This window comes from Halichondria panicea, chromosome 13, assembly GCF_963675165.1.
Source record: "Halichondria panicea chromosome 13, odHalPani1.1, whole genome shotgun sequence".
NCBI lineage: Eukaryota > Metazoa > Porifera > Demospongiae > Suberitida > Halichondriidae > Halichondria > Halichondria panicea.
Genome location: NC_087389.1, coordinates 4,151,184 through 4,175,008, shown reverse-complemented (window position 1 = coordinate 4,175,008; position 23,825 = coordinate 4,151,184). Strand labels below are relative to the sequence as shown.

At 42.3% G+C, this 23,825-nt stretch overlaps 2 protein-coding genes across 2 annotated transcripts; both read right to left on the bottom strand.

The window, feature by feature from the left end:
- Window positions 1–595: 595 nt before the first annotated feature.
- On the bottom strand, window positions 596–17,286 carry LOC135346268 (exportin-T-like). Its single transcript, XM_064543836.1, has 27 exons — window positions 17,099–17,286; window positions 16,830–16,912; window positions 16,631–16,763; window positions 16,159–16,242; window positions 15,961–16,092; window positions 14,807–14,890; window positions 13,958–14,067; window positions 13,118–13,194; window positions 12,057–12,145; window positions 6,481–6,563; window positions 6,187–6,264; window positions 5,885–5,960; window positions 5,429–5,533; window positions 4,949–5,020; window positions 3,939–4,073; window positions 3,285–3,338; window positions 3,146–3,196; window positions 3,010–3,078; window positions 2,834–2,928; window positions 2,420–2,486; window positions 2,273–2,314; window positions 2,150–2,206; window positions 2,024–2,092; window positions 1,609–1,682; window positions 1,469–1,538; window positions 1,083–1,241; window positions 596–802 (listed from the first exon to the last, which is right to left on the bottom strand). Exons 1-27 carry the CDS (start codon window positions 17,162–17,164, stop codon window positions 611–613), a joined length of 2,406 nt encoding a protein of 801 aa, XP_064399906.1. The 5' UTR covers window positions 17,165–17,286; the 3' UTR covers window positions 596–610.
- A 140-nt stretch (window positions 17,287–17,426) lies between these two features.
- Window positions 17,427–22,387, bottom strand: LOC135347148 (uncharacterized). Its single transcript, XM_064545039.1, has 3 exons — window positions 22,001–22,387; window positions 20,721–21,642; window positions 17,427–20,256 (listed from the first exon to the last, which is right to left on the bottom strand). The coding sequence occupies exons 2-3, from the start codon at window positions 21,639–21,641 to the stop codon at window positions 17,536–17,538; spliced, it is 3,642 nt and encodes a 1,213-aa protein (XP_064401109.1). The 5' UTR covers window position 21,642; window positions 22,001–22,387; the 3' UTR covers window positions 17,427–17,535.
- Between the last annotated feature and the right edge of the window lie 1,438 nt (window positions 22,388–23,825).

Genomic DNA, 23,825 nt, shown 5'->3' with positions numbered 1-23,825 from the left:
TTTTTATTTTTATAGGCTAATAACTTACTCTAAATAGAAGATGATGCTCTCTCCCAGCGGATATGTCTGCTTAAGCCTTTGAACTACCTACTACACTAAGAATTAAGAGCTAAAAGGAAGGTTTAGAACACCGTTTTTAGAACTAAAAAAGATAAGTAGCTGCACAAAATTTTTACACACAAAACATATTAAAAATCGTGGGCGTGGCTGCGTTTTAGCTGATTCAGCAATAATTGAAGGTCCCAGTCCTTAATATACCTGAGTAATAACTTACTCTACGTAGTGCAGACGGCTCCTTCCGAATATTACTGTGTGTACTAGCCTTAGAACTAACTACTACACTAAAAAGTAAGTGCTTCAAGGAGCGTTTAGGACTCCGGAATTAGAGCTAAAGATTTAAGCAGTTTGAGATCCATTTTTATGCACAATTGCTGGTAAAAAGCGTGGGCGGAGCTTCGTTTTAGCTGAATCAGCAATAATTGAAGGACCCAGTCCTTAATTCACTTGAGTGTACATTATACAGAATATGTACATGTACATACATTGAGGTCGCTGAGGTCATAAGACCAAACTAACATTGCATGAGGTATAAGAATGTGGGTTAGTGCTCCTAAGTGTACCATTGTTCAGAACATGCATGTATACGTACATTGAGGTCGCTGGGGTCACAGGGCAGGTCAATGCAGGTGAGGATGTGCTGGCAGACGGGGAAGAACACCTCCTGTAGAATAGGGGCCACTAGTTGCTTGTACTTGACAATGAGCTGGTTGACCAATGGGATGAACTCCTGGATGTCACGTGACTAGAGAGGGGAGGTGGCAGAAAGATAATCGAGGATTGCCATCACTTTAGTAGTGTTTTAGAATCTTATTTTCTGAAGACCTTGGCACACCAATCATTAATTATGGGGATATTGCTGACTATAGGCGAATATAACTACAGTTGCATATAAAGCTGAGTGAATATGAAGTAGCCAATAAAACACACCACTTTTAAATGAGCTATGTAGCCGCATTTCAGCATGAAAGGCTATAACAACAACACTGATTCTATTGATAAGCACACCCCCCCTCCCCCTCCACCTTGCAATCCTTGAGGAGCAGTGACACGGCCATTGGTACGTACTTGAGCAGCTCGTCCCCCAGACATATAATCATCCGATGGAGGTACTGCCTCACTCCAGATTGAAGCGTGTCTCTCTGTACTCCCACTTCTAGGCCTCGCAGGAAAACAGAGAGTGGCTGCGTGTGAAAGGTGTGTATGTGTGACAGAAGGGGGGACACACAGGATCGGAAAACTTTAAATGCTTTGCAACTCCAGCATAACATATACACACAATTTGCAAATTTAATACGGCTTTTGAAGATCTGCCCTACAAAATACAATCTAGTTAGGGGTGGAGAGAATGAGGCCTTATACAATTATTTTGGTTCGAGAGTGCTAAACTATCTACATGATCCAGGCCTACCTCTGCAAAACACTGTACACAGCCATTCTGTTTTGCTTGCTGATGGTTAGGGAACGCTTTGCTAGCTCGGCTACGAAAAGAACAAAACGATTACACACGATGAGCCCACACTAACCCAATCCATAAGACCACACACACACCTTGCAAATGAGATGAGATTGTACAGCGCCTTTGCCAGCTCTTCTTGCTCAGCGAGATCTTCGACTTTTGTTATCTGAATAAATTAATCTACGTAACAGCAGTATACTTCATTCACATGTCGGAGACTATAAGACAATACGCAGGTTCTCAGCACAAAAGTACAAGTACATAATGTAGAAGTTCAATCACTACAATCATGTATAACAAAATTGTTGCGCACATGACTTGATTCAAATGCCCTATTAATTAGGATGTACCCTGAACCACAATGGAGGGTTCGTGGTTTCCTAGAGTCGGTCACGATTTAGACAACATAATTATGCATGCACATATTAATACTGTTACTATACTTAAGGTACACAACAGCCTTGTACAAGTACAAGTAGGGCATGCAAAGAGACAACTCATGCACACCTGAAGAATGTACTGTTGATACTTGTCGACCAGAGGAGAAATCACGCCGGCCATCAGTGCTCCCTTGGCCTACGTGGGATAGGGGAGGGGGAATACTGACCACTAAACTAGTACAACATCACATACCTCAGGGGTTTGCTGAGAGAAGACAATCAGAATTCCCGCAATTTCATACATAAACATCTGTAGAAAATACGTAATGAACAGAATGAAGGAAACATAGTCATTATAATAACTGGTGTAACTTACCATGTCATTAGTTGAGAGATAAGTGGAGTAGTTAGGAGTTCCCTACAGAGCAAGGTGCAATAGCATCAAAGTCATTACTTGTACATGGTACATGTATTAGACTTATATCACATGCATGCAGTACGTGACATGCAGTACGTGACATACGGGTAACATGAGCAGCAGTTCCCTGAGGTTTGTCAGCACCTGCTCAGCAATGCCTCCCAGCTGGCTCCTGCAGGTGCATCAGTCTTAATAGGAAACACTAGGTCAGAGCCGTCCAATGTGAGAACATATTATACAGCTCTTAGCAAAGTTTCATTCCATAGTTATAGCCTCGATTTATGGCCCTAGCCTAGCCGCTTAGTGGTTACCATCTTTTATTTATTGTTTGGTGGTTGGTCTACTGCCTGTCAACAAGTAGACAAATAATTTCTATCATTCGCCATTAGGACAATGAACGATGTACAAATTTGGCTCATTATTAAAGGTTTTTCACTTGTAAAACATTGTAGACTAGTAATACGGCACATACCCCACTCAACCAACACACAACGCTAGACTTGTAGGTGTAGGTCTCACTTGAGGGACTTGATGAATCGTACCAACAGGTACGAAAGACGACTCCTCACAGCACTGTTACGATGCCTCAGGCCGTGCACACCCAGGAAACCCTCCTGTAAGGGGTCGAAGGTGAAAAGTCAAAAGTGACTTAAATATCTGAACAGAAAGTAATTTTAGAGAGTTCACCGACTTACCAGGATGGGGGGAATGTACTGTGTTTCCACTTGAAAGAACTTGTCATATCTCACCACAATCTCGTAGTACTGGACGGAATGGGTCGAGGCAACATTTATTATCAACACATACCGATCTCAACGTATGAAGCTGCACCTGTAGAAGCACTGCTGTGTGGTCATGACAACCCGCGGAGCTCTGTAGCACCTGTGTGTTGTGATAAGACACAGGTGAATGAGAATAAATTTAACAATAATAGAAGGCCATAATTAGAAATTTCAACACACTGACTTACAGTGGTCATCATCTTGTGCCAGATAGATCCTGAGACATTGACTGCTCCGTATTGCTGAGGGAGAGCAATAAAAGAGGATGTTTGTGAGGGACTCGTAAGTGCCGTACATAAATGGTGACTGTCTACAGTGGGCCAAACCACAATGGATTTCATTCAATTTTTCAAACCCTACATGAACCAACCTATGTACGTACACACGCATACATGTACAGTGTAGATACACAAAAGTAGATGGACAAAATAACGTATTTAAGCCTCCAAAAAAGTAAATTGCTTAGTTCTCAAGTGTCAAAATTTGATGCGGGAAAGCAGGTTTCCTAGCTCTCCCCCTTTTTTTGTTTGATAGGCCATTAAAAAGAGCAAACATTTACCGTCACATCAGGCCTAAAAAATGTCAAAGCTTATTTTAGACCAGTAGTTTTGATGACCTTTACAACTTGGCCCAGCCCATTGCAATAAAAAAAAGCAAGCGGTGGAAAAAAAGGATGTGGGCAGGCCTGAGAACCAAGTAAAGTACTTTGTATGGCATCACAATAAAGAAGACATCTTCCGCAGTTCCCTATTTAAAGATAAATTGGCTGGCCTCAGAGTGTCCTTGATATTCCGAGACATCTTAGTGTAATTATCGGTAATAGTAATGGATAGTGTGTTCACCTTTGAAGCGATCACCTCTCCTATCATGTGGAACACTCGGAGCACCAACTCTATGTTCATGAAGGGTTCAGAGGTCATGTTGGACAGTACAGACGAGAGCATAGCGTCAGTTGACTGCAATACCATATACGGGTCCTGGGGGAGAAGGAGACACGTAATGAATACCTACCTGTAGCTATATCTTATAATTATACTACATGTATATACCGCTATGCTTGGTCCTATAATTATGCCAATAAGGAGGGCCCTAATTGCAGTGTACACCAAGTGACTATGTAGGATATGTATAGTAGTACTATAATTATAGTGGGTATACATGTGCGTACATGTAAGCTTCAAGATGTAGGCTGGTGCCTATACTGCATTGACCAGTGCTAGTGTAAGTTTAGCCTCGAGACCAGGCCGATTAAAATACGGCCTGGTCTCTATTGCATGGGTGATAGTGCACATGCGCGAACTGAGTTACTCAGAATCTGGGTAACTCGTTATACTTTATAGTAAACCTTTGTAATTATACCGTAAACTAGTTTGTTTACTAGTTTCTTTCCGTATTAATTTTAATAAATACCTGTCTCCTGTGAAATTGTGGCTTATGCTCTCTATTGCGTTGTCGAGAAGGCTTGCTAGCTGGCTGTGGCTCTCTATGGTGTTGTCGAGAAGGCTTGCATCTAGTCTGAAGCCAGAAGAAGCTCTCATTTGTATAGAAACCAAGTTCAAAACATCACACGACCATCCAACCATTATAGAGGTAGATGAGAGCCTCTTCTGGTTTCAGACTAGTGTGCAAGCCTTCTCGACAATTACCATAGAGGGCCACAGCTAGCTAGCTAGGCTACATGCAAAGCTTCATATACATAGTAGATAGTACATGGGCGTGTATGGACCACGCCTATGATTAATTACACATGCAATATATACCAGGCCGTATTTTAATCGGCCTGGATTCGAGGCTAGTGTAAGTTCAACCCGAATAAGTATTGATCCCATTGACCCCAAACTCAAAACCTCACCAATTGTGCGATGTTGTCAAAGAGAACTTTGAGTTGTTTCCTGTAATCAATGAACATGATCTCCTCCTCACCCTGCACAACAAGGAAAGGGAAAACAGCACACAGCTGCACGTCATAATATTTAAATAAGGGCAGTGTGTTTTTGAACTATATTTCATAGTTCCCAGTAACTATAGATTGCTTAAGGAAGATACTTGTACCATTCCTATAACAGGGATACATACATGTACATTGTGCACGGATGTAGTGTATGTAAGAAATTTGTGATCACCCTTATGCATGTAACCAAGTCACCTCTTCTTTAATACAGCAAATAAGATATATAATCCCAAAGACTCCATATATAGCATGATTGTGTTTCAAGCTAGCAATGTGGGCAAGGTTTATTTTGCTACTAAACGCATACTTCGTTGTTCTCCTATATCTAACACAATCTGGGTTGTTAACCAAACTGCTCATAGGCTCTAGTAATTGGCTCACCTCACTGTCAAAGTTGTAGTCTTCATCGTACTTGAGTTTGTTGACTACTGCCCTGAGGAGAGACTGCAGCTGCAGCCTGTCATTGTCTGACAGGTTTGAGCGTTGCTAGGGGGAGGAAGGAATTACAGTATTTAGAACCATTCCATGACATAATTTTCACACATGTATAATAATTATATCTATGCATGGTCTCTTGTCAAGAAAAATATTACCGTACGTGCACGGTGTTTCAATTTTAATGGAATTACTTGAAATTTACAGTAATCAACAGAAATTAACACTCAATGTATTGTTGACAATTAAGGTACTAATGTGTGCTTGCTTGCATACACAGAAAATGAATGTCCTGAAGCCAAATTCCCGTTTCCATTCCCACACAACGTAGAGCCTTTTGCGTCAATAAGGGAATATACAAGCCGGGAATACAAGCGATTCATTAAGAAAACACAAGCCCACCTTCAGCACTCCGATGTACTGAACAGCAAACTCAATGACGGTTTCAGACACTCCATCGTCTTCATCTGACAAGAACCTGGCAAAACACACACACATATGATGATCTACAACATGACGGGGGATAAACACAATGCCCATACATGTATGCTATAATTAGTCTGAGTGAAAAGCTGCCTAAAAGAACGCAGGGACCTATAGGCTCCTACGCAGGTATTTGCTGACCAAAGGTGAGGGGTAAGTAAGTAAGTTACAAGCGTACATGTAATGAAGAGTTGGAACAGGATAACAGGGACCATGCTCACCTGTGAAGATAGGGCAGTTTTCTGTCTATGGCAATCAGAGCTTCTCTCGCATTAGCCTCATCCTCAGCTTTCAACAGTCTGTATAGTGACAAGCACTATTAGTATGCAAGACATGCAAAAGAGCAATGGAGGCAATAGCATTGCAGTATACGTGAACTACACTCATGTCTATAACAAAACTGTATAGATAACAACATTCCAAACTAAGCTATCAACACTAATTTCTAGCTCACGAAAAAAGGAGCCATGCAGCTCAAGGGGAGCAGGCATAATAACTATGCTACTGTGGCTCACTTGTTCCAGGAGGTGACTAGAGCACAGCCCATACCGTTGACAAACTTGGACAGCTTGCCTTGGAAGTCTGGATCCTCCTCTTCCTGTGTGTGTGTGAGTGTGGGGGGGGGGGTAACAGAGCCGTGCATCCATCTTTATAAGTGTTGGCACTTTGTGAGGCTATAGGCATGCAGTAGCTACATATTACTGTGTGCTTGAATGCAGAGGGGGAGCTAGAACTTTACTACGTCACTGAATCTAGAACTGCATGTACACAAGTCCCACAAAACATTTGCAATGTGAAAATTGCTACAGGATTGGCCAGAGATAGCACAAAAAGTATCAAAACAAGTGAAAGCCATACCTGCCCGTGCGTTACAACGCCATCCATGGAATCTATATAATAGTTAGACACTGTTTAGGAGGTGTCTACGGGATTTAGAATCCCAAAGGTACTACACAAGTGCCTGAGGGATTCTAAATCACGTAAACACCGAAGTTAAGTGTAAACTATGCAAATAATTTTGACAAGTTTTGTAGTTGTTGTTGGAGGTGAAAATGATGCTCTCGACATACGATACAGTAAATTATTATTTATACTAATTAACAAAAGTGTTTTACCACATTTTGAAAACTAGTGTTTAAGCTGGCGCTGTGCTAATGCCTCTCGCCATGTTTTTGCTTTCGCTCAAAAGTATTAGAGTGTTATATTAGTTTCTATAATGAATTTTATATTAAAGTTAGCTTACCTATATAAAGTCACTGAGAAGAAAAGACTTATTTACATGCATCTATTGTTGTTATTTATTGTATTATGTGGCTTACCAGGACCTCAAGAAAGAAGAAAATTGATTCTTCCAGGATCTGTAGTTCAGTGTATATAATATCAGACCTGTGTACATGCATATTGTTATCTATATTGTTATATGGTAGTGTTTTGTGGCTTACCAGGCCCTCAAGACAAAGATGATTCTGCCAGGAGGATCTGGATCTGGATCTTGGTTTCTCACACGTGGGGAATGAGCGCGCATGCGCATTACATCCACAGGAATAATAAAGGGTGTGTCCAAACAGATCAATGGCTACTGCTAGCTAGCTGTTTTAACAGATATTTTCTGAGTCTTGTAGCTAACAAAAAGCTAGCGCTTTAGTGCAAGGCTAACTCATATGTTGAATAGAAAGTATGTGCGGACAGATGATGCTATGAAAGATTCTGAAGAGACTGCAACAGCCTTCAATGTGAGTCAAACTAGCCATAACTCGAGAAAGAAGCTTTAGTTTGCTAATCCACGAATCAAAATCCAAGAGAACGTGGCTAGAAGCCTATAGAAGCTGTTAGTTTTCGTCGCATTGCAACCGTTGAGCAGTTACAGCTGGAACAGACACACAGACACACAGACACACAGATACACAGACACACAGACACACACACAGTCAGCTTTACCGTATCCCTCGTGCGGCTACGCCTCGAGGCATAATGATACATGTATACTCATTTTGCACACAGGGCCACTTAATAAATTCAGTAGTGTTTGAATTCAGGTACAATGCGTATCTGGCATCAAAAGCATTAAATGTAATGTTGTGATGCATGATTGTGCACATGCACTACAATTGTAGCTGATGATGTTGTGATGGATTGACGTATGCTAACCAGCTTGCTTACTTGTATATTAGTCCTTGCAGACAAACTAACCAACTGACTACTATAACCTGTGGCCACCCATGTGTCTCGGGTTAATTAATACTCCTACGGTATTTCGGCAATCGCTGTTTGCTGTCTCCAGTTGTCGTAAATTAGACGTGAAGTTGTTCTACGAATAATATTATCGTTATCTCGATCCCTGGGTGTCATACATTCTACGGGAACCTTATTGACTGTAACAAAGTTCAGATACTTTCACGCACCATTAATGTCAGACCGTATATGTCTGAGGAATCACACTTAGTTCGTTAGCTACGCAGCTCTATCAAAGCATTATACACTATCCAACTTTGATTAGAGCCTTCCGCACATAATGGACGAAGACGAGGTCATCTACAATCACAGTAATCCTGCGTATGTTTTGAACAGCAGAGAAGATTATACTACTTATGAGCCAGTAGTGGTAGGTAGCACTCTCACACAAGATAACAAGGAAGCAGGCAAAGAAGTGTTGGTCAAAGTGAGTAATGTGTGAGTGAAGTGCTATGCTATTGTCACTACTTTGGCTCTAGTGATGGCTGTCCTTTCTCTGATAGTGGCTTTGGTAGGAGGGAGTTATGCTCCAATACACTTGAACCAACAGATTCTAATGTTACAAGCTCAGCTAAACAACTCAAACCGAACGTTTCAGGCTCAACTGAACGACTTGAACCAAAAGATTCAAGTTATCTTCCAAGTTGATCGAAACATAATAGCAACACTACAATTGGGTACTATAAGTTATCCAGTCAGCTCTTGCAGTGACATCCCTCAATACCAACCATCTGGAGAATACTGGATTGCAACCAACAGTACTAGCTCTCCGGTTCAGGTCTACTGTGACATGGACCGAACAAGCTGTAGCTGCAGCACTACAGGAGGATGGATGAGGGTAGCCAACCTTGACATGATTGACTCCAACCAAAACTGCCCAGATGGATTCAGACTGGTGAACAGGACAACACCACCAATGCGTACTTGTGGCAGACCTGGACCAGCAGGATGTGTGTCTACTACCTATCCAACTTATGGAGTGGAGTACTCTCGAGTTTGTGGGAGAGTGATTGGCTATCAAGACAAGTCTCCAGATGCTTTTGCACCGTTTTGTCAACACAACTGTAACTATTGATGATGTTTACGTTGATGGTGTGAGCCTAACCCATGGACAGTCGCCTCGTCAGCACATCTGGACATTTGCTAATGCAAACGATGAAACTAAATCAGATCTTTCTGTATGTCCCTGCATAAGACCTGACCGCAACTACACTGGAGCTGTACCTCTCTTCATTGGTCAAAACTACTTCTGTGAAACTGGAAGTCGACAAGCATACAGTTATATCTTGCACCCTGATGATCCAGTCTGGGATGGTCAGGGGTGTGGGAGTGCCAGTACTTGCTGTCAGTTCAACAATCCACCATGGTTCTGCAAGCAACTCCCTCAGCCAACTACAGACGATATCGAGTTAAGGATTTGTGCCAATCAAAACATAAGCGATGAAGACACGCCTCTTGAAATTGTTGATATCTTTGTACAGTGAAAATCAGATTTGTACAGGCTCAATAAATGTTACAAACGATTAGTTCATGTTAGTACGCTTGTCCTAATTTGTCCACTTAGTAGTATATACAGACTGTTAGTTCGCGAAGTATCAGTTGTTAAAATATTTATGTACATCTTCAAAATGAGATGTGGCTCAGTCAAGTATCCTTCATCGGCCTTCATAGAAAAGAAGGCCTGCTATCGACTGCTTGCGCATGCGCAAAATTATTGGATATTTTTTCCCGTAAAATTTCCTATAATACTGGATTCATCTGAGAAAATATCCTAAAAGTCATACACAGAGCTATATAGCTAGCTAGCTAGAGACAGAGCTGTGTAGGTTTGTTGTACAGCTATTTTCTTCTGATAGAATCAGTAGCAGTAGTATAGTAGACTTTCACCAAAGTCAGTGTTAAATGGGCGTGGCCTGTCCATATAGGCTCTTGTCAGCTTTCACTCCGTTCAGACGATCGTCATCCACACTGTTGCAGGCTGTGAGTCTTTTGTTAACATAGCAGGCTAAGGGTAGCTATCAGATAATGCTATCCGATGGGCTAAAAACCTTCAATCGAACTTTCTATCTACTTCCTTCAATCCACTTCCGTTCGTTGTGATGTCATAGTTTTACTGAGCATATACGATGTTATCCAAAGCCCCCAGATACCAGGGGGATATTAGCGCATGCGCAAGCAGTCGATACCAGGCCCACTTCCCTAAGTGAAGTGGGAAGTGCGGCCTGAGATCAAGACTAAATTATGCCTCGATGCGCAAGCGAGGTATATGGTAGTGGTGTGTGTGTGTGTGTGTGTGTGTGTGTGTGTAGACTGCTACAGCTGCTCAAGGATCAATGAAGTACAAGTAAGAGTTTCTAAAGGCTTCTAGTCATGGATTTTAATTTGTGGACTTGCAAACTAACCGTATTTCGTCAACAGATTATTAACTATTGATGATGTTTATGTTGATGGTGTGAGCTTAACCCATGGACAGTCGCCTCGTCAGCACATCTGGACATTTGCTAATGCAGTCGATGAAACTATATTGGATCGTTCTGTATGTCCCTGCACGAGACCTGGCCTCACTTACACCGGAGTTGTACCTCCATTCATCGGTCAAAGACTACTTCTGTGAAACTGGAAGTCGACAATCATACAGTTTTATCTTCTACCCTGATGATCAGTCTGGGATGGTCAGGGATGTGGGAGTAACAGTACTTGCTGTCAGTTCAACAACCCACCGTAGTTCTGCAAGCAACTCCCTCAGCCGACTACAGACGATATCGAGTTAAGGATTTGTGCCAGTCAGGACACAAGCGATGAAGACACACCTCTCGAAATTATTTAGATATTTGTGCAGTGAAATACTGAGATTCGTGCAGATTCAATAAAATTAATGTTCAGTTCATGTTTGTATACCCTTGTCCTTCTTTGTCCTCTGAGTATAGCCTGTTAGTTTCTATAATTATACTGTCATGTATAACATGATTATAACTGTTCTGAGTTAATCCTTTTCTCACTTTATAGTCGGCTTGGCTGCTGATTAAAGTTCAAAAATCATTGTGCACGCTGTGTTGGAGCTATGCGCACACTGCAGGTACCAGCACATGCGCATTAAGCTGCTCTTTCAGGTATTTTCTAATATTGTACAGTTCGATCATTATCGTCGAAAGAAAAGTGACCGTTTAATAATTGCGTTAATAATTGCTATAAGATATTCGTATAGTACAACCTCAGGGAGGTTTTCTAGGGAAGCTAGACAGTGAGAATATCGATGCTTATGGCCTTGTTGAGTGAGAGGACAGTGACTGGGATCATAGCTAGGTAGGAAGCTTCCTTTCAGAGGTCAAGCTAAAAAGAAAGAGCCTGAAAATCGTGAGAAAGAAGCACTCGAGGTGAACCATGTTCCTGGACCTGGTAAGTAACTATAGAGTAGCGTTTGTAGTCTTGATAGTTTCAGTATAAGACTGGTTTGTTTAGGCTAGTTAGTACAGCAGTGTACATCATGAGCCACTATTGAACTTGTAAACCTGTGTGTAGGTGAAGAAAATATTTCCTAGGAAAAGGGCGTCTGCCGATAGGACCTCACAGATAAGTTTCTGCAGATCCTGATTGAGCTATGTCACTGTGAGAATTGAGAACACTTATATTTATAGTGTTCAGTCACTTTGTAACATCATACAATGTTGTTGTGTACATAATTGTGAAATTTTGTTAATTGTGGGGTGGTGGTTGGTTGCTAGGCAATGATGGTGATGCATGTGATGCGACAAGTCAGGTTCTACTGTGGAACTTGTTACATGTGTTTTCAATACATGGTTCATGATCGCGAGTTATGGATTTTTAAACAAATGCACTAGCAGTGTGACCAAAGGCAAACCTGATTGGAACTGGTTCCCAAAACTCCGACAGACTCTAAGATCTTGCAAAGTGACTCCACCAGCTTGATCTTGGCTGGGGGATCCATACCTAAAATGGAGGTAAAACAAAGGTCAATACTTTAAATTAACAGTATGCATTGAACATACATGTGAACATGTATTATAATCTGTGTACATGTATGTCCATGCAGGTACATCTTGAAAGAAGAGAACAGGGGCCAACTAGAGCACCGAAGTGCTAACCCTCGGCTATAGACATGAATCTATAAAAATCTGAGGAATAAATTGTATGTGTGAGCACGGAAGCTGGCTAGTAAGCATGCAGCAAAGTAACAGGAGCAATAAAATTAAAGGCATGTTGAGTTTTAAACACACTGTGCATGCATGGACTAGAATCACATCCCTGAAGTATTATGGCTCCCATATGTATAATGTATATTCTGGAGCTACGTGTATAAAGAAGCAACCAACCACAATTCTAACTTTCTACTTTAGGGACCCTGTTCCATTGTTTCTGGTAAAAGGATAACTTCAGCTGAAAATGCGCACCTCGAATAAAGGCCGCGTGTAGTTAGCTAGCCATGCAGCCAACATGCAAGTTCAAGCTGCTTAGCTTTTGCTCGCTTTTATTTGACAACAAAGTAACACCAACATCTGCCACCATTACTTGTTGTGTGAAGGCTATCCATGCTGTAAACGAAGTGATGCGGCATCCAGGTGAGCAGGCTCACGAATTTAAAACAGACAGACAAACAAACAGACCAACGGACTAACAAGTAGTTTATTACCCGAGGTATGCGTGGCCGTCCACGCACACCTCGGGTAATAAACTACTTGTGATACTCATAGCCATGTAATAACTAAGTCTATTATTTGTTTGTTGACTTGGCTGTATACTATACTGAGTGACCTACATATATAAGTACTATGTGTACCTATATGTTAATCATGTCAACACCCGCCCCCCTCACACACTCTCAACACCCGCCCCCTCACACACTCCCAACACCCACCCCCTCACACACTCTCAACACCCGCCCCCCTCACACACTCTCAACACCTTTACTGATGATTTCATGAAGAGTATCCACAGCGCTTTCCCGTAGGGTGCTCACTGACAAGTACTTCAACAGCAAGCTGCCAAGAAAAGACTAAATATAATATTAGTGGTCATATTTAGACAGACAGAATATACCGTATACTGCGGAAAATATGCCCACCCCTCGCTTTTGAATGAATTTTCCTCCATAGGCTAATCTGCTTCAAGAACACGCCCACCAGGAAGTGATGCAATTTTATCAGCGAGCAGTTGTCAAGAAAAGGTTTGCTTGTTAGCTCTGAATATAGCTAGATAACTAGTAGCTAGATATCGTTTCTCCAATAACTGTTTGCAAGTACATGTATAAGAAACAAGAACAATTTTAATTCTCTGATGCAGACTCTGAGAGGTCTCTCTAGAAACAACCTTCTGAGGCAAACTCTTATATCTTTACCCATGCATTACAATTGTTGTATTCATTGTAGTTCAAGCGCTGGCATGCCTCAGGAGTCAGAGAACATACTTAGTTTCTTAATGAGTGGGGAAATTTTTGAGGCAAACACCCTGGGTGGGTGTAATTTCAAGATAAAACTATTGTTTTCGAAATTTAGCCCATCCCACCTATATAGCTGCTGCGTAGCATGCAATTAGGGTGGGTGTATTCTCGGTAGAATACGGTAAATGTATCATATAGAGCCGTTAAATAACAACAATCAATTTGGCACATAGTTCGCTAGACCATTTGCTATGAAGGCATGACATTGATAGCATTTTTTGGGTACTGCCATTCCCAACCTAGCTGTTTACAAATACTTGTTTTATCTCTCCTAAACCTCTGAGCTGCCTGAAGCAATAACTCACCTGATGCACCTGTCGTTGGCAATGAGGTTGACATCCACCCAGCTGACGTAAGCACCCGCCACCTCGAGAGCTAGACACACCACTCCATGGTCCTTCTCCTCAAACACAGTCTGAAATGGATCGAGAGAGCACAAAAACAAATTAAGAACTAGAGCACTAACGTGCCAACCCTCGGCTGTTGACACGAATAATCAAGACCTATAGCAATCAAAAAGTTTTACGCACTGGCTAAGCAGCAAGTAACAGGAGCTACATGTAAAGGAATGATAAAACTTTTGAGAACTGAGTATTTGTAATGTATGAGACATTCATTGTGGACTAGGATCATGGACTAGGATCACAGCAAATTCAGCAGAGCCTGGAGTTTTTATGGCTCCTGGTATACTCTGGGCTAGAATAAGCAAAGAAGCAAAGAAGCAACAACCGCAATCATAATTTTAGCTTTCTACTTTAGTGACCCTGTTCCATTGTTCCTGGTACAGGATCACTTCAGCTGTAAATACATACCTCGAATAAAGACCGCGTGTAGCTAGCAGCCAACAAATCAAAATCTACCACTATTAAAATAAAAGCACTGCGGGTGCTGATGCCTCGGTGGATGCGTTAACACTAGCTGTTGCTAATTAATACACATAGCACTGATATTTTTTGCATTAATTTTGCTGCATGCAGGCTAATCTGTAATCACAAACTCGAATAGTGGTAAATGATCGACCATGATTGATGCTATAAAATTGATGCTAAAAGCGCAAAGTCTAAAATTAATGGCTGCTGCATCTGTAGAGCCTTGCAGCTCTCTTCTCACTCTTGCAGCTAGCGTTCCAGTGGCCCTTACATTCAATTGCTTACCATGATCTGCAGCCATGACTCCACAAGCCCCAGCACACAATGAGCTCTCATATGGTCCTTGATGTCTGTGTTACGAGCATTCTCCTGGGAGGGAGGAGATGAACAAGATTAAAGAGGGTGCCCGTTAATTGCTACGACTACATTGCATACTGCCACAATCTTCCGGAGCCTATAGAATCAATATCTTCATAACTATGACAACTATAAGCAGGGTGTCATACAGCAGGGGGAAATGGGGAATACATTGAGCTACATATACGAAATTAACCAAGGAGCAGATACAGGTACAGTAGACTCTCGCTATTCCGGCTCTCAGAAATACGGCCACCTCGATATACCGGCCATTTGGTTTGGCACGGAATGCTAGCTATATGTTTACTGCACAAAACTCACCCTGAAGTACGGCCACTCGCTATTCCGTTTACCGGCCAGTGCTGGCTGTCCCAAACAAGGTTTTCAATGTAATTTTATGCGTATATTACAGCCGGATATGACGTTTTGGGTGTGGTTTAGCAAATAAAATTGGATTACACTTAAATAGAGAACAGAGAACAGAATAATTCATTATCCTCGAGACAAGAACCGCAAAAGTAGTCATTAGATTCGAGGTAAAGTCGTTTTTAAGCCGCGGCTATTTCCTGAGATACAGCCACCTCGCTATTCCGGCCAAACTGCATGGTCCCAAGGGTGACCGGATTAACGAGAGTCTACTGTATATATCAATCCTTATTATAACGGTCGGCAGTCGGCCCTTTACCGACCATTTAGTGCACGTGACCGGTCAATTTGCCATGTGCTCTGACAAATTGGCCGGTCAATATTTTAGTGCTGTTCTGTAGCTCTGTTCTTTAAGTCTTGTACTAGTTCTAGTTCTGATAGCTCTGAAGGCTAGAAGGAGCAGGCATCTAGTTAGTATTGCTACTTTTGAAAGGTGAAAACAGAAGAAATGACTGTGCCAAGCAGCATAGAAGAACCAACTTGTTGAGTCACTCAAGGAAAAAACTTTTAAGCATTTTGATGGATGGCTCCACAGCTATATGTCAGGCCATCAGAGTATATGGTAGGACATTATGTCCTTTCAATTCTAAATCCAGCACTGTATATATAAGTATAATTATGTGAGAATTAGATCAAACCTCTCCATGCATTCCCACCTCTTGTGTGTGCACTATTTGCCTGTCCACCACCTCGCTGTCTATAGCAAGCAAGATTCGGAGATAGAGCTCCACACTCCACACATCCCCACTCTCAACAATCTCCAGAAGGTCCGAGAAAAATGTCGGCCACTGAGTGGGTGTGAAAGAGGGTTAAAGAAGTACATACATAATTATATATATAAAGGGACAGTTTACCTTCAAAGGATAGTCCACTATAAAAGTCAGCGCAAAAATCTGTGCAATTTTGCTCTTTAGAAAACGAGCATCTTCTCGAAATATCTGTACGAAAAAAGTATATTAATTTCTACGTTGTCATTTACAAGGCTGCATGGTTACTATGTATCACAAACCCACAAACAAAATGCCATAATAGGGAGGATAAAAGTGATTGCGGTAGGCAGGGTGTCACAGGATTTTGAAGTAGAGGGGGGAAATGAGAAAGTAACCAGAAAATGTTGCTAAAAAAAGGTCAACTGTTATTTCAATACCCAGCTATGGACACTCAGTCATAATTGAAAGGGGGGGGGGGGATTGGAGCTAGGGGGGATATCTCCCCTTTCCCCCCCTTGTATGACACCCTGGGTAGGTACAGTTGAACATTCCACAAATGGTTGTCTGACCATATACAAAAGGCTATACAAGCACCACTCCGCCACCCATCTCTCACCCTCTGATGGTCCTGCATCCACAATAACAACACCTTCCTTAGAGCCAGTATGTCATCGTCACTGCTGGAGGCGTGGCCAGTCTTCACATGGGACTCAATCATTTGGAGGCAAAAGAACCGAACATGATCATCACTGTAGGAGAGGGGCATGTCAAAAAGGGAATTCTGGGGAGGGGTTTTCCCTCATACATTTTGCTACCTGTGCAATTTCTGTGTGAAGTCTTCAGCACACATCTTCCAACCATTTGGAGAGTTCTTTAGCTCCTCAAAATACACAATAGTCTGTGTGTGCAATAATTTATACGTCTAATATTAATATATTATCATGTGGTATCACGTTTCCAAAGTAATATGGGCAAGCAATAGCAAAGCCTTCAACAACACTGGTAGTCTACATTTAGTGGATGTTTATAGTGGATCCTTTTAATATAGCTAGCTAGGACTACTATTAAAAACTGAATGGCTGACCAACTGTCTTTGTTCTTGAGTGCAGTTCTGACCCAGTCCAACCAACAACCTGTCTTCCATGATCATACAACTCTTGACCACTGCAGTCACGATCCTCGACCTCAAGAAGGCGTCTAAATATAATGTAACCAAGATTTATTCTATGGCTAAATGCCATGCCATGTGGCCATGTGGTTTTATATGATGCCGTATGGGTTGCGTTTCATTAGCAAAAAGTCCCTCCGGCCATTGTATATTTCATTTATGTATTAGTTAACCAATACCAGACTAATTTTATGCAGTCACACCACACAGTGAGGACCATAAATCTTGCAGCACAATGTCGTGTATTAAATTTGCGTTGTAAGTAATTTGAATTGTACAACAGTGCAAAAAATTAACTATCAAGATCTACAATTAAACATACACTTAAATTAATAGCGTCCAGTTCTCAGTTCTCAGTTCTCAGTGGTGCAGGTAATGACATGCGTGAGCACAGGTTCGTAGTCGTTTTCTTCACAGTCCATCCATTGTGCCCCGAGCTGTATCTTGTATGTTCCAGGTTCAGCGATCTCAATACGAATTTCATAACGTGCAGATTCTAGATCTGGATACTGTAACATCTGAGTCTGCGGCAGCAACATCTTTTTTTCTTCGGTCTTTTCAGCACAATCGAATCGATGAAAAAATTTCACATAATCCTGACAATACAGCGGAAGTACGACTGTAATGGGAGTATCTTGTACACGAGAGAGAAAAGGAAGATCCACTCTTGCAATACTTAAGCCGTACTTCTTGAAGGCTGGGAAGATCTCAGGAAAAGCTACATCTCTGTCAACCGTGTTGACCAAAAGAGAGATCTCGAGGATATGTTTGTAGATGTCTTCCTCAGGTGTAGTAAACTTTTTGGCAAAGAGTACTGCTCTCCAGATGCCAGGGGTTGAAAACGACAGTCGAAAGATGTGGCTTGAAGATCTGTTTCCAAGCTGATGGACAAAGCCTTGTTTCTTATAGCAGTTATCACTACCGGCAACTTCAATATTCCAGGTAAATTGAATATCATCTGGGGCATTGAAAGGGAGTTCAAAATCTGCTGATTCAGTGGAGATGGGATTGTAGCAGATAGATTCTATCGGTATGCGCATGCCAAGCTGAATAAATTCCTCATAGATGAAGGGATAGCAAACTCCTCTCGATGGCTTGGTTACTTCCACAGTAACGTGAAAGGCCAATGAGTAATCAGCACTGCCAGGAGTTGGAGCAAAAACCGCCACATTCCAAATCCCAGGCCAAGGAAAGGAAGCATACACACGGTACGTAGAGGTGGTGCCTTTGAGCTGATGGTAGGGCAGCACTTGTTGGGTTACTGATCGGAGTGACCGTAAAATCGGACGCACAATTGAGAGGGGAATAGATGCTTCTGCTGGCCTGAGAGGGGCGAGGTATGTACAGTGCTCCAAAAGTGACAGGCCTTCGTATTCTTTCAATATATTTTCGTCTCGATCTTCTGGAATAACTCGGTGCCGGAAAGGTGCATCTTTATCGGAATCGAAGTCAATCCTCAGTGGCTTGCCGTTATCAGGAAAAGTGATGTATTCTTTGTTTTGAAAACTGACTTGATTGGAGCTGCGAATGACTGACAGAGCACCTTGCATAGGTGTTTTAACATTCACAAGAAGAGAAAACAACCCACAGTGGGGGTTGTCTCCAGGGATTTTGCGGGGCTTATCTGGATCATCTTCATCTGGAGGATTTTCCTGTGAAAGATCTTCCTCAACTGCCTCTGGACGATCTTCCTCAACTTCTTCTGGACGGTCTTCCTCAACTGCTTCTGGACGATTTTCCTCAACTGCCTCTGGGCGATTTTCCTCAACTGCCTCTGGACGATCTGCTTCAACTGCTTCTGAACAATCTTCCTCAACTTCCTCTGGAAGAAATTCTTCCTCTGGACGACCAAACACATGAACATACCAATGGCCAGGTTTTGGGAACATGGCTATGAGCTTGTACTGGTTTGCATCGAGTGAGACAAGCTCAACCCGGACGTAAGATTCCAGCTCAGGAGCATTTGGCTTCTTTTCCATAAGGTACGCTTGGAATTCCACCAATGGCTTTGTGGTTGTAAATAGAATGTCAATCGATTCAGAGACACTGGATATCAAATCGAAGCAGCATGCAGACACCTGTGGTGAGATGATGCGGGGAAAAGTGGAAATTGAGTCTTGTTCATGAGCGTACACATGATAACTCATCAATGTAACGTAGCCACGTTGAATTTCTAAGTCTGGGTTGAATGTCGTTCCAAGCAAGCAGATAGTCCACCACCCTTTCATAGGGAACACTACTTTGAGCATATGCAGACTCAGTTTCTCGTCAGCAGTGTCTATTTCTGTAACAACCATCGTATTGTAGTTGTACACAACGCTGTGATCTTGTGGCCTTGAGTCTCGAGTTTTCCCACGAATAAGAAAGTGTGAAAAGGTCATTCCACGGTTTGCCTTGAACGCCAAATTCAGCCGATCGAAATTACTTTCACAAACACAGTCAGGGCGGGACTGGTTCCAGAAAAGAAATCGGAAGTTGTATTTTGAAGCAGGAAATGGATACACCTTGGGGTAGCTGATCTCCCGACTTGTTTCGCTCATACACATTATGTGGTAGGAAAGGAAAACTTGTGTAACTTGACCTTTTCCTGTGTTCGCTGGATTTATCGTGATCAAAAGTGAGTATACCCCCTTACAAGGAAATGCTGCATGGATATACACTACGTCTTCGTTTCGCTGTATTAAGATGTGTTTCTTGTCCATCACAACGTACACGGTACCACCTTGCTTGTAGAGAAGCTTAGCTCCTATTCTCAGTGACGGTTTGGCCGTTAATTCGATGACAGTTGAGTGCTGATCTTCGCTCACGACAATTGATCGTTTCCAAGTTAGAGGACGTGTTCCTCTACCAGCTGCACACGAGGGGAGAATAACTAGCGGGTCAAGTGCTTCTCGTTCGACAGAGGTTTCAAGCAGCTGCCAGTCCTTCGTATCTGGCCAATGGGTGAGGATGAAAGTGGAGGGGGTGGCGGCAAAAAAGTGCCGAGTGTAGTTGGGTTGGAACTTCATCGATTTGTCACGATAGTTTGCTCCAAAGGTACAGTCGACGGGGACCCAGACGCCTTCCACATCGAACTGCACAAAGAAAAATTGCATCTTAACAAACAACCATAGTACATTTTAACCATGCAGATCATGCAGAGGATATAATATATGCATGCATACCTATTAAATGAACAACACATCAATTAATAATTAAATTCAGACAACTGATAATTTAGCTAGTAGTGCATGCATGGGGTGTCACCAGCCTTGTTGACTGTACCTGCATGTACATGTACAATTGTACTGAGTGATGCAGCAATTGATATACCATAATTATGTACCAATGCTTTTAGGATCACAATGATGCTGGTTCACATACACTCATTCTCTATCAGTAGTAAACTTAGGTCAAATCTCTGACATCTCTCCAACTATTTGTTCTCTAAGTAAGCTGTCCCACCCCTAGACTACTCTAGACTACAGATTTTACATTACATGTTGAATAGTTTTACCAGAGTTGTATATTTTAACACTAATTGTAGTTTCTCACTCACCACATTCCAAGTATGAGAAACAGCTGTAGAGGTTCTCGCTTCATCGGCAGATAGCGCTGGATTGGGAACATGAGATATCTCCCCTGTGATCACCTCGGCTCTAATCCCAGCCAATGTGGCCAATTCAGCAAAGAGAACAGAATACCCGACACAGACGGCTTTTTTTGCAGTAAAAGCATCTTTGGCTGTCATCCCCTCAAAATATTCGGATACGGTGAACAGTTTTTTTTCATAAAGGTACTGTTCCCAAAGCTCAGTGTCAAAAGGCATGCTTTCGTAGCATATCCAAGCATAAATGGCAAAAGCTTTTGCAAGTACTGAGTAGTGTGGACTCTTATCTGCAAGATCTTCTAGATAACTTGCAGTGCTCTCCGTTAGGTAATTAGCTAATGTGGTGAGGCTCTCAAGAATTTCTCTTGACAGGGCATGTCGAGTATAGTTTATGATGGATCGAAGTCGTCCCTCACTTTCCCACTCCAAAAGAATTGCTTGTATTTCATCTCTCTCTTCTTTGTGGATAGATACAAGCATGGGTGCAGTCTCCTGGCAAGTTGCTTCTAAATGATTCACATCATCTTGTATAGGTCCGGTATCGAGGTGATCTTCTGATGGAATTATAGGTTCTCTAAGCTGCTGAGAGTGCTGGGAAGGTGGGTGACAAAAGGATGAGTCTAGTTCTATCACAGGTACTTCCGTAATATCAAGTCGATCTTCATCGAGGTTCTCTATATCGACCACAACGAGGTGATCTACTGCCGGAAGTAGGGATTCTCGATTCTGAGTGCAAAAAATGCGAGAGACCTGGGAAGGTGGGCGAGATGAGAACGAGTCTTCTTCTAGCACAGGTGCTTCTATATTCGAGATGATTTCATTTTCAGTAGAGGGGTGCACAACATTCTCTGTTGATACACACGTACCCATTCTGCAGGAAAGATATTATTATACAGAGGTTTTCACATGCTGTGCACATCAAATCAAAAAATCCGTGCCCATGCAGTCTTGGTTGGATCAATTATACACCTTATCCATAGTTACCAGAGAGCTAACAAAATCAAAGCAAAATGAAACAAAGCTAAGCCTTAATTAATAATTATTTTATAGATAAACTTATTATAAACAATGCATGCTAGATATCACATATATATCTATATCACATCACCATCATCTATATAGCTAGATTTAGAGCTGGTACAGCTCATAAACACAGTGACACTCTCTAACTAGCTATACTTTCAGTCCGACATTGCACCAATGCATAGATATCATTGGTATGCACTCACCTAGGGCTATATGAATCCTGCGAGCTTTGAAAGCGTTGTCACGTATCGATAGCAGATAGCAGATAGCAGACTTCAGATAGCAGACTTCAGTGCACCTCAGAGAATAAGAAATGAATTGTGCAAGTGTATTAAATGCTACACTAGAATTCCTTCACTGGCATGGCCAGTAGATATGGCGTGATATGGGCACACGAATTATGTACGCACATAAATGCAACAGTAGCACGTTGCATGGGATCGCCATTACTGTGGCTGTATAATCAAGGATTCGAGGCTATCCATCCCACTAGCTAGTGCGGCCTGGTAATCGAGGTACTTAAGTAGCCTCGATTACTTAGAGCGTATAGCCGTTCGGGAATCGAGGCTAAGACTTAGCCTAAGCCCACGCATCAGAGGAGGTCCGACAAGCGCGGTGCAGCTCAAGTAATTAGCCTTTGATTACTCTCAGCAAAAACATACGACGTGGGCGGATAATATTATTATTGTTTACTAATTGCCTGAGCTGCACCGCGCCTCCTCTGTCCACGCATGATCACTTGCATTGCATGCACCGTTGCATCTGTTGCACGTGAGATCTGTTGCATCGTTGCATCTGTTGCATCTGTTGCACCGTTGCATCTGTTGCATCTGTTGCACCGCTGCATCTGTTGCACCGTTGCATCTGTTTCACCGTTGCATCTGTTGCACCGTTGCATCTGTTGCACCGTTGCACCGTTGCATCTGTTGCATCTGTTGCACCGTTGCACCTGCTGTATCTGTTGCACCGTTGCATCTGTTGCATCTGTTGCATCTGTTGCACCGTTGCACCTGCTGTATCTGTTGCACCGTTGCATCTGTTGCATCGTTGCATCGTTGCATCTGTTGCATCTGTTGCATCTGTTGCACCATTGCATCTGTTGCATCTGTTCCACGGTTGCATCTGTAGCACCGTTGCATCTGTTGCACCGTTGCACCTGTTGCACCGTTGCATCTGTTGCATCTGTTGCACCGCTGCATCTGTTGCACCGTTGCATCTGTTTCACCGTTGCATCTGTTGCACCGTTGCATCTGTTGCACCGTTGCATCTGTTGCATCGTTGCATCTGTTGCATCTGTTGCATCTGTTGCACCGTTGCATCTGTTGCATCTGTTGCATCTGTTCCACGGTTGCATCTGTAGCACCGTTGCATCTGTTGCACCGTTGCACCTGTTGCACCGTTGCACCTGTTGCACCGTTGCATCTGTTGCATCTGTTGCACCGTTGCACCTGCTGTATCTGTTGCACCGTTGCATCTGTTGCACCGTTGCATCTGTTGCATCGTTGCATCTGTTGCATCTGTTGCATCTGTTGCACCGTTGCATCTGTTGCATCTGTTGCATCTGTTCCACGGTTGCATCTGTAGCACCGTTGCATCTGTTGCACCGTTGCACCTGTTGCACCGTTAATTGCACCTGTTGCATCTGTTGCACCGTTGCATCTGTTGCATCTGCATGTTGCACTGTATGTATACGTTCTGTTGCATAATTATAATAATTATGTTGCATTATACTGAATTACAAGTTATGTTAATAATTTCTTTCCCATGCATGCATGCACTGCAGAGAGTTGGTTGTGCTGCGAGAGAACATGCATGCATGACGGCATATATATACGTACATGTATATAGAAGCTGTGGAGGACCCTCTGAACTATAATACTGACTGCATGCATGTGGAGACTATAATTATAATTATATATAATTATAGCTATTTAATATACATGCATGCATGCATGCTATATAATTATATCTCATTTATATAATTATATCTCATTTATATAATTATAGTCATACACATAATTAGATATG